The sequence below is a fragment of the Euleptes europaea genome, chromosome 1 (assembly GCF_029931775.1).
Source record: "Euleptes europaea isolate rEulEur1 chromosome 1, rEulEur1.hap1, whole genome shotgun sequence".
Lineage (NCBI taxonomy): Eukaryota > Metazoa > Chordata > Lepidosauria > Squamata > Sphaerodactylidae > Euleptes > Euleptes europaea.
This window is the reverse complement of record NC_079312.1, coordinates 9,174,333-9,188,872: the sequence shown is the minus strand read 5'-3', so window position 1 is coordinate 9,188,872 and position 14,540 is coordinate 9,174,333. Positions and strand designations below refer to the sequence as shown.

At 47.3% G+C, this 14,540-nt stretch overlaps 1 protein-coding gene across 1 annotated transcript; it reads right to left on the bottom strand.

Moving 5' to 3' along the window:
- On the bottom strand, window positions 1-14,540 carry LOC130485006 (zinc finger protein 436-like). Its single transcript, XM_056858152.1, has 5 exons — window positions 14,266-14,540; window positions 5,920-6,157; window positions 5,143-5,227; window positions 2,797-2,976; window positions 1-1,031 (listed from the first exon to the last, which is right to left on the bottom strand). The coding sequence occupies exons 1-5, from the start codon at window positions 14,538-14,540 to the stop codon at window positions 1-3; spliced, it is 1,809 nt and encodes a 602-aa protein (XP_056714130.1).

The window sequence follows — 14,540 nt, the reverse complement described above, 5'->3', positions numbered from 1 at the left end:
TCACAAACCCGGATATGTCTTCTCCCCTGTATGAATCCTCAAATGTTTGTTTAAGGCTGAGTTATCACAAAAGCTCTTGCTACACTTCGAACACGTAAAAGGTTTCTCACCACTGTGGATTCTCAAGTGTTTCCTTAAGGTTGAGTTTTCAGAAAAGCTCTTATTGCACTCCAAACACGTAAAAGGCTTCTCCCCGGTGTGGCTTCTCTGATGCCTCATAAGGCCTCTGTTATTAAGGAAGCTCTTTCCACATTCGGAGCATTTGAAGGGCTTCTCCCCAGTGTGAATCTGCTGGTGTTTAGAAAGTGAACTCTTTGCACGGAACCGCTTTCCACACACTGAGCAAATGAAAGGTTTTTCCCCTGTGTGGATTCTCTGATGTATGGTCAATTCATCCTTCTGATTGAACCGTTTCCCACACTCAGCACATTTAAAAGGTCTCTCTCCTGTGTGGAGCCTTTGGTGTCTTGTAAGATCAGGATTATTCACAAAGCCCCTGCCGCACTCAGGGCATTCATATGGTTTCTCCCCGGTGTGGATTCTTTGATGTCGTCGAAGGTGTGAACGAATGCTGAAATTCTTTCCACACTGTGGGCATTTATATGGTTTCTCCCCTGTGTGAATCCTTTTATGTAGTGTAAGGTGTGAGTTGGAACTGAAGCCCCTCCCACACTGCATGCACAGGTACGGTTTCTCTCCTGTGTGGATTCGCTGATGCGTAGTCAGTTTGTCCTTCTGACGGAAGCTCTTCCCACACTCTGAGCATGTGAATGGTTTTTCCCCGGTGTGAACCGTCCAGTGCCTATTAAATTTGGATTGAATGTTGAAGCATTTTCCACACACGGGACACTGAATCTGGCCCTTTCCTAGGTCTACTTGCTCTTGAATTAGGGCTTCATGGATCTCACCACCCTGAGAAGCAGAAAAATTGCTCCTTCTCCTTTCATTGTTTTCTCTTTTCTGCTCTTCCTCCTCTTCAGATGGGCCACCTGTGAATGGGTCTCCCTCATTCTCACTCCTCCACCCCAAACCTGATGGAACAAAAGAGAGAGAAAAAAAAACCCTGAAAAATAAGGTTGCCAGTGCATAGGTGGAACCTGGAGATCTCCTGGAATTACGACTGAACTACAGAGATCAGTTCCCATGGAGAAAATGGCTGCTTTGGAGGATGGACTCCAGGGTATTATACCCTACTTATGGAAAAGACAGTCATGCTAGGATAAGTTGAGGGCAGCAGGAAAAGAGGAAGACCCAACAAGAGATGGATTGACTCAATAAAGGAAGCCACAGCCTTCAATTTGCAAGATCTGAGTAAGGCTGTCAAAGATAGGACATTTTGGAGGACTTTCATTCATAGCGTTGACATGAGTCAGAAGCGACTTAACGGCACTTAACACACACACGGCCTTCCTCTCCCCAAACCTTTCCCTCCCCAGTCTCCACCCTCAGCATCTTCAGAAATTTCCCATTCTGGAGTTGTAAACCCCACTGTTAAGACCCTCTGGTGGAAATGGACCTACAAATCCAGGAATTGTCTAATGGAGGGATGTGAGCAGTGGTGTCCCTCAGGGATCTGTGTTGGGACTGGTGCTTTTCAACCTGTTCATCGGTGACCTGGAGCTGGGGGTGAACAGCGAGGTGGCCAGGTTTGCAGATGACACCAAATTATTTCGGGTGGTTAAAACAAAACCAGACTGTGAAGAACTCCAAAAGGATCTCTTCAAACTGGAGTACTGGATAATAGGCATGATGAATACGTATTCTCTCCAGAAACAGAGGAGCATGACTAATATATTAGGTGCTGTGGAACACAGGCAGGATAATGCTGCTGCAGTCATCTTGTTTGGGGGTTTCCTAGAGGCACCTGATTGGCCACTGTGTGAACAGACTGCTGCACTTGATGGGCCTTGGTCTGATCCAGCATGGCTTTTCTTAATATCTTATGCCCCAGTTATCAGCTTTTCTGGCATATAATGGTCCTTTTTAATTTATATGCTAAGATATTGCCCAAAACCAAAAATAGGCTTGGATCCTGCAGTAAGACTTGGTGGATAGAAGGGATTTTCATCAGCGGAATGGGACTTTCTTATCTTCCTTTCACCACAGCAGCTCAAACAGGCCCCCAAGTAGTTGTTCCTGGGGGACAGGGGACCCCCAGAAACAGATTAGTGGGGAGCCAGGGGTATTCTATGGGAGGGGACAATTGGTAAAAATAGCTTCCCCTTCTGTTAGAAGGAATTTTCTCAGTCAGGAGAAGAGGAGGTTGAGGGGGGACATGATAGCTCTCTCTCAGTCTGTCACTTAGAAGAGGGCAGGGAGATGTTTCTATTAGCAGTAGAGGATAGGACTCACAATAATGGGTTTAAATTATGGGTGGAAAGGTACCGACTGGATATTAGGATTTATTTTTTTACAGTGAGAGTTGTTCAGCAATGGAATCAGCTGCCAAGGGAGGTGGTGAACTCCCCCTCTATGGCAGTCTTGGAGCAACAGCTGGACGAAGACTTGTCAGGGATGCTCTAGGCTGATCCTGCATTGGGCAGGGGGTTGGACTAGATGGCCTATATGGGCCCTTCCAACTCTATGATTTTATAACACCACCACCCCGCAAATGGCAAACCCAATTCTTCAGGGAGGAGGGGAATCCCATGCGAAACAGGCAGTTGTGGATCAGCTTTTCCCCCCAACCTCACATCATCTCTTCCTCTGCCCACCTCCAATCTCTCCCTGGTCTCAGAAACTGGAGTGGGACCATGATTAGCTTGAATGATTGAGGGGAAAAGCAGGGAACCTTACCCAGAGAGGCCACCGTCTCATAATTCTCCTCCATCACTTCCCCATACAGGGCCCTTTGGCCTCGATCTAGCAGTGCCCACTCCTCCTCGGTGAAGCACACCACCACCTCCTCAAAGGACACCGGAACCTGCAGGCAGCGAGAAAATATTTTCTCCTCAGAGATGAAGTTGTGCTTCTTTCCTTCTGACAGCAAACCACAATCATGGCTACGTTCACGTGTCTGGATATTCCCCTGCAAGACTGAATCTTTTCTAAGGGACAGTCACAGCCTTCCCAGAGGGCAGATTTGACAGAAGGAAATAGAAGTATTTGGGGGCACAGGGTACCAAGGCTGCCCCTTCCCACCACCCCCACAATCCCTTTCCTACCTGATCTGGCTGACCGGAAGCTGTTTCCTCCACACCCTGAACAGGAAAAAATTCGGACTTTATAGCTCGTGGCATTCCATCCTCTGCTGGGGAAAGAAAGGTTGGGGAAAATGTTGCATCCTTTATCTATGTACTGCATTTTATGTTGTATATTGCAGTTCTTTTATATTGGCTCCCAACAGCAGCAGCAGCTGGTATTCCAAAGTAGACTGCCTTTGAATATGGAGGTTCCATTCAGCCTCCATGGTGAAAACACATATCAGTCCATCAATTCCTCTCAGCCCTTTCAAAGCCCTCACGGCCCTCAAAACATCCTGGGGCAGAATCGCTCAGCTAGGACAGGCTCTGGGGCCATACATTTTGACTCACCCAGAGGGCTGTCAATTCTGGGTTGGGAAATTCTTGGATATTTGTGGGTGAAGTCTAGGGAGTAACCTCAGCAAGGTATAACACCATACAGTCCTCCCTCCAAAGCAGCCATTTTCTCCAGGTGAACTCATCTCTGTAGTCTGAAGGTCAGTCGTAATTCTGAGAGACCTCCAGGCCCTGCCTGGACACATTATAGTCAAATAGTACCTCCTAAAATAAAAGATTACAACATTAATAATTATAAACATATAATCTTTTTTAAAAAGTTCAACGTAAGTAGGTTATGACTTACCATGAGATATACATAAAAAATATTTCAACACAACTAATATACAAAAATATACATTGTGGATGTAACAGACAATATCCACTTATATAACAGTTTATAAAGTAATCCTACATGTCTATATTCAACAGATGATTCAGTTCAATGTAATTCAAATTGTTGGTTCCAACAGGTCGTATTAGCAGGTCTACTGGTGTAAATTTAGCATTAACAAAATGATGTAGTCCTATTGGAGCAAATTGTTGGTTCAACAGGCAGTGTTCCAACAGGTAGTATTGAGACAAGTTCCCACGTATAAGTATTAATATGAAACAATAGGACTACATCATTTGTTAATTCTAAATTTACACCAATAGACCTGCTAATACGACCTGTTGGGACACTACCTGGTGAACACTACCTGTTGAACCAAAAATTTGAATTCAATGAATTGAATCACCTGCTGAATATATACTTGCAGGATTACTTTATATACTGCTATATAAGTGGATATTGTATGTTACATCTACAATATATATTTTAATATATTAGTTGTGTTGAAATATTTTTGATGAATACCTCATGGTGAGTCATAACCTACTTATGTTGAACTTATTTAAAAAGATTATATGTTTATGATCTATTAATGTAGTAATATTTTATTTTAGGAGGTACTATTTGACTATAGTGTGTCTAGCTGACATTTTTAGTACCTTCTCATTCCCCCCTGTTTTTTCTCGGCTATACCTGCCTGAAGAATGGAAATCCTCTCTTTTGGGATTTAATGGTATTAAAACACCATCTGTGGCTAGGGTTTTTTGTTTTATGAAAGCTGCACTTTATTTATTAGATTTTTTTCAGTTGCCACTCACCCAAAGGGTCTTGCGGCCACACATCATTAAAACAGTATAAGCGAGTTAAAAACAACACAAAAAAATAACAATTATAAATACAATTTAAAACTATACACATTTAAAACATCCAAGTTGCCCGTAGTCCATGTCTGATAAACAAAAACCAATAAGAAATACTAAAGTATTCCCAGCAGTGAAGGGGGGCGGGGGGGACACAGGGAGACCAGCAAGATGGAAACTGTCGCTGTCCTCAGCCATATGTCTCACAGGCCCTGTGAAATTGTTTCAAGTCCCTCAGGGGCTGTTCCACCAGGCTGGGGCCAGAGCTGATAAAGCCCGGGCCCTGGATGAGGACAGCCAGATGTTTTTCAGGCCAGGGATCACCAGTAAGTTTTCACCAGCTGAGCAAATTGCTCTTTGGAGGGATGTATCAGGAAAAGCGTTTATTAAAAGGAGAAATGAAGTTAAAATGGGCCCTGTCAATCCTTACCCAGTGAGGTGGCATCTTGGTCATACTTCACTACCATCTCCCTCAAAGGCAGGTTCTTTTCAGTGTCCAAAGGCGCCTCCTGTACCTGTGTAAAACCAGTGACCAAGTCAGCGAAAAGACCATGCGATTGAAAGAACTGTCAGGATCACAATTAGGCAAAAGAAAAGAAAAAGGCTGATGCACAGAAATAGCACAAGAAGTTTGTCGCGTCCCAGCCGGGACCCCTGCGCCGTCAGGAGGGACTGACCCTGATGCAGAGCTTCCTGAGTGAACCCAACCCTTTTCCGCTAGGGTTTCCTCGGCCTCAGACCACTCAGAGGAGGAGGACGACCCTTCCTCCTCTGAGCTGGCCAGCTTGCTCGCTCCTCAGACACAGGAAGTGAGCGTCTGCAGACATCCTCATCGGCCTGCACCCATCCAGCTTTTATATCCCTCCACCACCTGTGCTCCCCCTAATCGCCTCAATCCGTGGCTATATCTAACCCCTCCTTCTTCTCTGGCTTGCCTTTTCTCAGTAGTCTCTCCTGCGGGCGGGGCCCCCGCCTCTGTCTGGCTCGAGCTCTACCGCCCGCCCTGAGCCGGTCAAGCTCCGGGCGAGTCAGGACGTCGGACCCGTGGCCCCCATGTCTGCTCCCTCCCGCAACCCCACCACGACCCTCCTTCGGTCGTTGGGGCGGGAGCCACGCCGGCCCGTCTGCCGCCCGCATCCCTCTGGCCTCTGCAGCCTCCTCCCCCCTTGCCAGCCTCTGCTCGCCCCCCGTCTCTTTCCCTGCTCGCCAGCTGACGAGCGGGGCCGTTGTCGGTCACGTGGGCCTCCAGTCCGTTCGCCGGGGTGCGCGGAAGAGGATCGGGTTGGCCTCTGTCTGTCGCGCCTCCTGGCTCCTTCCCCGGTAAGTGGGGTTTCCGGGGGTCTTTCTCCCCCCTCCCGTCGATGGTGGCTGGGACTGGGGCTCCCGGGCAGTCCCGGGAGCCCGGGCGGGAGGGCGACCCGGGACAAAGTTCCTCCTGTGGGTCACTTTGAGGACAGGATGGGACTGGTGGCAGGAAATGCCATCAAGTCACAGCTGACTTACAGCAACCCTGCAGGGTTTTCAAGACAAGAGACATTCAGAGGTGGTTTGCCATTGCCTGCTTCTGCATAGTAATCCAAGTCTTCCTTGATGGTCTCCCATCCAAGTATTAACCAGGGCTGACCATGCTTATCTTCTGAGATCTTCTGAGATCAGGCTAGCCTGGACCATCCAGGTCAGGGTTAGGCTGGGACTGTGTGTGTAAAGTGCCGTCAAGTTGCAGCCAATTTACGGTGACCCCTAGTGGGATTTTCATGGGAAGAGATTAAGCAGAGGTGGTTTTGCATTGCCTTCCTCTGCAGAGTCTTCCTTGGAGGTCTCCCTTCCAAGTACCGACTCTGCTTACTACAGTAGATTAAACCCTCTTACCTGCTGTTCCAGGTTCTCCTTTTCTGCCTGGCTCAGGAGGAAGCCTTCTGCCAGGGCCACCGCCTGGGAACTGGTCTCTGGCCCACATTCCCGCACCCAGCTCTGCATCTCTGGGGGCAGGACCGCCAGGAACTGCTCCAGGATCACCAGGTCCAGCATCTCCTTCTTGGTGCACCTTTCTGGCTTCAGCCACTGGCAGCAAAGATGGTGGAGTCGGCTGCAGACCTCTCGGGGCCCTTCCGCCTCCTGGTAGCAGAACTGCCTGAATCGCTGGTGCTGTAGATCTGTGCTGAGAGCTTCTTCAGCCTGGATCTTCGGCAGGGTTCCTTCCCAGAATCCCCCACTGCTCCCCACCCAAGGGGCTTCATGGCCTCTGCAGGCTTCAGGCTCTGCCAAGTCTTCCTTCTTTATCCTTTCCTCCAGAGCAGCCCTCCAAAGGGCCCCATAATCACCGTTTTCTCTGGCCATATTTTGTTCGGCAGGCAAAGAGAGTCTCATTTAATGGAATCCCTGCCAAGCGCTTTATCCTAAATGTTCAGACTTGCAGCCAATGAGGAGCTCTCAGCTGAGCTCCCAGGTCCTGCCCCTGTGGGAAAGGCAAGGACAGACTCAATCCCACACAGAAACTACAACATGGGGGGTGGGAGAAAAAATCATGCAGACCTAAATCTTCTCTCTTGAGGGGAGGGGGACCAGACAGAGGATCCGAGATGCTGTCCTCTCTGTTACCCCCTCCTTCCCTTCTCTCCCTCTCTGCCTTTCCTAGACCCCCTCCCCCCAAAAGATTCCTCTACTTTCCGTTCCTCAGAGGCTCCAACCTGCACCACCAGCCACTCTATTCATCACATGAACACATGAAGCTGCCTTATACTGAATCAGTCAAAAAGGGCAAGAGTCCAGTAGCACCTTAAAGACTAACAAAAATATTTTCTGGTAGGGTATGAGCTTTCGTGAGCCACAGCTCACTTCTTCAGATACTGAATCAGACCCTCTTTGGTCCATCAAAGTCAGCATTGTCTACTCAGACCGGCAGCGGCTCTCCAGGGTCTCAGGCAGAGGTCTACTCACATCACCTACTTGCTTAGTCCCTTTGACTGGAAATGCCGGGGACTGAACCGGGGACCTTCTGCATGCCATGCAGATGCTCTGCCACTCAGCTACAGCCCCTCCCCATCCATACATAAGTGCTGTCAAGTCACAACCAGCATGGTGTGGAGAACCAGAGTTTGTAGTGGTTAGAGTGTTGGACTGGAACCTGGGAGCAAGGGGAAATAAAAGGGCCCCACCAGTCACAGGTGATAAAAAAAGAAATAGTGTCAAGGCCGATGGTGCAAAAACAGGTAAAATCTTCTATGCGTTTCACCCAAGAGGCTTCTAAAGGGGAATCTGTTAGTCTTTCAGTGGTTTTTCAAAGAAGAGTATAAGTACAGTAGCCAGGAGACCTCGGTTCAAATCCCCACTCTGCCACGAAAGCTTGCTGAATGGCCTTGAGCCGTTCGCATGCTCTTGGCCTAACCTACCTCACAGGGTTGTTGTGAGGATTAATGGGAGGAGACCGATAGAAGCTGCTTTGGGTCTCCCTTGAGGAGAAAGATGGAGTATAAACAGAGTGGAATAACATAAAAATAAAAATTGACTTATGGCAACCACAGCAAGGGGCTTTCAAGGCAAGTGAGAAGCAGGGTCGGGGGCCCAGGCACTGAAATGACACCGGCCTTGAATTTGGACACCTGGAATCTGCCGGCGTGATCTCCTGTCTCAGCAGGGGAAAGAAAGTCTTGACTTATGCCAAAGGGTCGAGGCCCAGGTGTTATGTATGTACTTTGGTTAGTAGTTTGGGACAGTAGGCAAGAGCAACCCGCGGAGCTTGGGGTTCTCTCCAAGGATCCAAATCCCTGAATGCCCATTGGTCACAAGCATTCTCTCTACGGGACACAACAGGCAGGACTGGGCTAGGGTTGCCAATGGCAAGCTGGGAATTTCCTGGAGGTTTGGGGAGTGGAGCCTGGGACGGGGAGGAAGAAGGCCATCGAGGCCACGCTCCATAGCAGCCATCTTTTCAAGAGGGACTGACCTCCGTCACCTGGAGGTTGCCAGGCAACCCTAGGGCAGACCCCCCTCCCCTGTGGTTCCCAGCGCCTCAGCCTCCCTATCCACAGCCCCACCCGGCACTCCTCCCACCCCATTTAGCTGGCTCTCCTTGGGGACTGAGGCTGCCGCCCATTTCATCTCTCCCCCCTTCCACTGCAGGCCCCCCCACCCCCAGCACCCCCCACCCCCAGCACCCCCCAGCACCCCCCAGCAAGACTCCCCATCAGCCAAATGCACGTAAAACTCACCAGATCTTGAAGTGGGAAGAATCAATGGGCGCTGGAAGTGGGGGGGGAAAGAGCAGAGCAGGAAGCAGCCGCTCCAGCCTTTGCGACTCTCTCGTCGGAATGCGATTAGAGTGTTGGATGGGAAGTCGCGAAGGGGCGGGACCTGGGCGAAGGCGTCCTCAGACGCTCTTTCAGGAGCAACTCTGTGGTATTAACCTCTTGGAACCTGGAGGGCTTTTGAGGTGCCGGTGATTGAAACAGGGAAGAATGGGTGGGGATGGACAGATTAACTACTATGTTGAAAAATGGAAGATTGACTGCAGATATACAGAAGGAATGGGAGAGCTTTTTTGAATATGCTAATCGGAAAATTTTAGCTGATATCTATTAGAGACAGAATACAATAAGATGTTTGGAATAATATATAGATTTAAGATAAATTCAGAGGATAAACATAGATAAAAGCAATAACTGTTAATTCAAAGCAACCTATTATAGATTAAGTACACCAAGGGACCATCATAATAATAGAGTAACGCTTAAGATATATATTGACCCCAGAAGTAAGGGTAAACTGTGTGGATGGAAGTGTATGTAGATGTTTGCTATCTATTTTTTTCCGAAAATGTTAATGTCTTTTTTAAAAAACAAAAAATATCACTGACTGGTAGCGTTGCCAGCCTCCAGGTGGCAGCTGGAGATTTCCCAGAACTACAACCCATGTCCAGGCAATTGAGATCACTTCCCTGATAGAAAATGGCTGTTTTGAAGTGTGGACTGTATGCCATTATACTTCCCTCCCAAAACTGCACCCTCCCCAATCTTCACCCCTCCCGCAAATCTCCAGGCATTTCCCAACCTAGGCTTGGTAACCCTATGGGGTCAGTGACCTTTTTGAGCCTTGTTTAGCAAAATCCCTTTTGTGGCTTCCTATCTACTTGAAAGGTTCCTTAGGGTGCTTTTTTTTTAATGTGTCAGATTTTAATCCCACACTACTTTCTCAAAGCAGTTCAGGGGAGCAGAAACCATGCCCCATATCCCACTTTCTACTCAAAACAGCCTTGTTAGGTGGGATAGGCAGAGAGAGATAGAGAGGAAGACAGCCACTCACTCCAGTTTTTAAATGTTCAAATGTTTTAATGTACACTGCATTGGGAACCCTGATCAAGTGGAAATGTGGCATAAAATAAATACACCAATAAAACATTGCCCAGTGACTTTCATGGGCAAGTTTTGGTTTTGTTCATTAATTATGACCCTTTAACTGACTTCTGTTGGGATTGAACTCAGGTCATGAGCAGAGCTTTGACTGCAGTACTGCAGCTTAGCACTCTGCACCACGAGGCTCCTTCCTATGTTCTTATGTAAGTATAAAAGACCACACTGTTTTGATCAGAGTTACAAAAACATTTATTCTAAAAAGAACATTAGGATTGTATGTATCATTAAAGGCAGACAGCAGAAGGCTTCCAAAGATGACCACAAGCTTAAAAGTATACAAAGAGAGAACTAAATTATCCCACCCTGCCTGATATAAAAGCCAGCTGGGCACCAGAAGCTGATTTATGGCATTCTTCTTGATCAGGCTAGTATGGGATTATTTTGGCCACAGGCTTGCTCATGCCAAAGGGCAACAAAGAGCAGGAACTGCAAATCCTGATACGCATCTGTCCCACATAACAAAATACTCCAAGGAAGAAAAATGCTAGAGGAGAAAGGTACAGGAAAATCGGAGTCTACTACCAAGTCTCTGTCCACCATACACACAGGGGCCTTGTCATGCTGGGCTTTTCTTGGTATGCCTGGAATAGAATCTGTAGTTTTGGGCCTCCGGTTTTGCTGCATTTGCTGCAGTATGAACAGTTGTATGGTTTCGTCTTTCTATGTATTCTTTGATGTGACTTTAGAGTTAGGCTTGCACGTTATGTTTAAAACCCCTTCCTCACTCAAAGTATTTCTATTCTCTACCATAGTGTGGATTCTTCGATGATTTTTAAGCCTTCGCTCGAGAGAAAATGTCATGCTGCAGTCAGAGCACTGGTACAATTCCTCTCCATCATGGATGCTTTGATGTGAAATCAGGTTTGCTACCTGAGTGAAGCCCTTTCCACACTCAAGGCATTTGTGGAATTTCTCCCCTGTGTGAATTCTTTGATGGGAAGTAAGACGTGACTTCTGAATGAAGCACTTCCCCGCACTCTGAGCATTTATATGGCTTTTCCCCTGTGTGGACGGTTTGGTGGGAGTCCAGGTGTGCCTTCCGTTTGAAATTCTTCCCACACTCTGCACAGTTGTATAGTTTCTCCCCTGTATGGATCCTTTGATGTGAAATTAGGTTCTTAAACTGAGTGAAGCTTTTCCCGCACTTGCTACATTTGTGTGGCGTCTCCCCCGTGTGGACGGTTTGATGGGCTATAAGTTGCGTCTTCTGAATGAAGCGCTTGCCACACTTGGAGCATTTATGTGGTTTTTCTCCTGTGTGGATTCTTTTATGTACGTTTAGGCCGGCACTATCTCTGAAACTCTTCCCACACTGTAAACACATATAGGGTCTCTCTTCCATGTGTGTTCTTTGATGCCTGACAAGTCTATACCGTTGGCTGAAACTCTTGCCACATTCTGAGCATTGGTATGGTTTCCCCATTGTGTGGATTTGTTGGTGTCTAGTAAGTCTTTTCCTCTGACTGAAACTGTTTTCACACAGTGGGCATTTGAACATTTTCTCCCCTGTGTGGTTTGTCCAGTGAACATTAAGGCCTGGTTCACAGCTTTCCCCACCTACAGAGTACAGAATCCTTCTTTTTCCCTTGTCGACCTTATCCTGAATGGGGATTTCTTGGACATCACCATCTTGAGAAGCCAAGGAGTTATTCCTCCTCTTCAGTTCAGCCTCCTTTCTCTCCTCTTCAAATCTGTCAACTTCCAATGACTCCCCCAAGGGATCTCTATCATTCGTGCTCTTCCAACCACCAGCTGCTATTAGAGAGAAAGAAGAAACTGGTAAGAATCTCAGGTAGAAATGCAGCTTAAAATCCAGGAATACCCTTAAGCAGCTTCGGTTGTGCATGAGAAAATAAAGAAATATATTTCAATTAATATCTCAACTCATTCTTTGAAAGAAGAAGAGTTGATTTTTATACTCCGCTCTCCTCTACCTTTAAGGAGTCTCAAAGTAGCTTACACTCACCTTCCCTTCCCCTCCTCACAACAAACACATTGTGAGGTACGTGGGGCTGAGAGAGTTCTGAGAGAACTGTGACTAGTCCAAAGTCATCCTTCATAACATAAGAAAAGCCATGCTGGATCAGACCAAGGCCCATCAAGTCCATACTAATCTGTCTGTCTATACTAATTGGGGCAGGGTGTTTTTTATCTTGTAATCCACTTTTCATCTCAGTGAGAAAGGTGGATGATAAAACAAGTAAATAAATACATTAAATAAATAACATTAATTTATAAACAATAAGCTACTGAAACTTAGCAAGATTCCAAATGCTATTACATTTTTTATACACAGGCTTTATTCAGTTCTTAAGCAAACATTCAAGGTGGTGCCCATACTCGCTCTCTGGAATAGAAGAAATGCCAAAATGTCCCAGAAGAACATCAGTGGAAAGAGCAGGAAGGCTTTCAGAACAAAAGCCACCACAAGATAGAAAAACAACAGCATCAGGATACACCGCTTCTTACCTTTGGAAGCCTAATGTCCTTCACCACAAGATGGAAGGGACAAAGCTAATTTTATCAAACAAGAGGATGATGGAACCTTACCCAGAGAGGCCACCATCCTGTAATTCTCCTCCATCACTTCTCTGTGCAGGGTTCTTTGGCCTGGATCCAGCACAGCCCACTCCTCCTCAGTGAAATACACAGCCACCTCCTCAAAGGTCACTGGCCCCTGAAAGCAGGAAACATTTTCTCCTGATGGATGACATAACGCTTCTGTCTGTTTCCAAAAGAGTTGATTCAGTCGAGGTGTTCCATAGCAGAATTGAGTCTTGCAAGCCCTTCAAGAAAGCAGACATGGGCTGTTCCTGAACTACCTCTCCCCCCATCCCCTACCTGATCCGGCTGCTCTGATGCTTGCTTTCTCACATCATGAAGAGTCAAACAACAGGAACTTTTCACTGGCATAGTTCTATCACCTGTGGAGAAAAGTAAAATCGGGGAACATGATTTATCTACACATTTTTATTTTTCATCTCTGCCTTGTGGTTCAGTTTGTCACAGGAGAAATATTTTATCCAGATTGCACTCACTGAAGTACTGTTGGGCCATATCAAAGTACCATGTAACCCAGCATTCTGTTTCTAACAATACCCAAAAAAATTATTCCAGGGAGATCAGAAACAACTCTGCCCACTACCCAGCTTCTAGAGTTGCCGGCAGAGTCTGACAACAGTGGGAGACTCCAGGGAGGCACAGAGCTTTGACTGAATGATAGAGCGTCACTGGTGATGCAATGATATCATTTCTGGCCATGCAGGAAGCGATGTAATAGCATCAGAATGCTTTTGATCCCGCTGCCCAGTTGTCTCCTGCTGCCCAGCTGAGCAGTGGTGGGAAGGGCCACCCAGGGGGCAGGACATTTCCCACCCAAACAAGGAACCTGGCAACCCTCCTGGCATCTGATGTATATGAAACACCCCTGAACCCTGTGGTTCCAGTAGGCCTAACTTCCTGTCAGGCATTTCTAAGAGAGAAAAACCAAGGTCAAAGTTGCCCTGTTAAATCTTACCCGGAAAAGTGGCACCTTGATCACCCTCTGGCGCAATTCCCCCCCACAGGGGCTCCAGTTCTGTCCTCAATCTTTCTGCCTGTGGGAGATAGGCAGTTTGTGAATGACTTCCATGTCTGAAAAGGCATCAAGAATCTCAATCAGAGAAGGTGAGAAATTAACAAACACTTTTGACATCTCATTTTTTTGCCCTCCTTTGCCCCATAATTTCAGTTGGGGCAAATTTCTGCATATTTCCTCACTTCCTTCCCTCCTCTCTTCTAAGATGTTATATCAGTCATTGGAGAAAAAAAAATAAACCCCAGTACATTTGAAAGGAAAAGAAATGGCAGAGGCGAAGGCCTCAGCGGTTTTGTCTTTGGACAATTTCTACAAGTTGGGCTAAAGTCAGGATGGGGGGCTGAGATATTATCATCTCCACGCCCACAGATGCCCAGAATGAAAAGCTCTCAACTTCTTTTCCTGTTTCTTGTCCTCTGCCTGACTCAGGAGGAAGCCTTCTGTCAGGGCCACCGCCTGGGAACTGGTCTCTGGTCTGCATTCCCTGACCCAGCTCTGGATCTCTAGGGGCAGGACAGCCAGGAACTGCTCCAGGATCACCAGGTCCAGCATCTCCTTCTTGGTGCACCTTTCTGGCTTCAGCCACCGACAGCAAAGAGCATGGAGTCGGCTGCAGACCTCCCGGGGCCCCTCGGCCTCATGGTAACGGAGCTGCCTGAACTGCCAGTGCTGTAGATCTGAGCTGAGGGCTTCTTCAGTCGGCAGCAGGGTTCCTTCCCAGAATCCCCCACGTCTCTCACGGTTGTCGGATTCAGGACCCACTGAGTCTTGCTTGCCCACCTTCACTCTGTGCTCCATGGCAGCGTCCCAAAGGGCCTCAGAATCGTCCCCCACGTCTCTCAT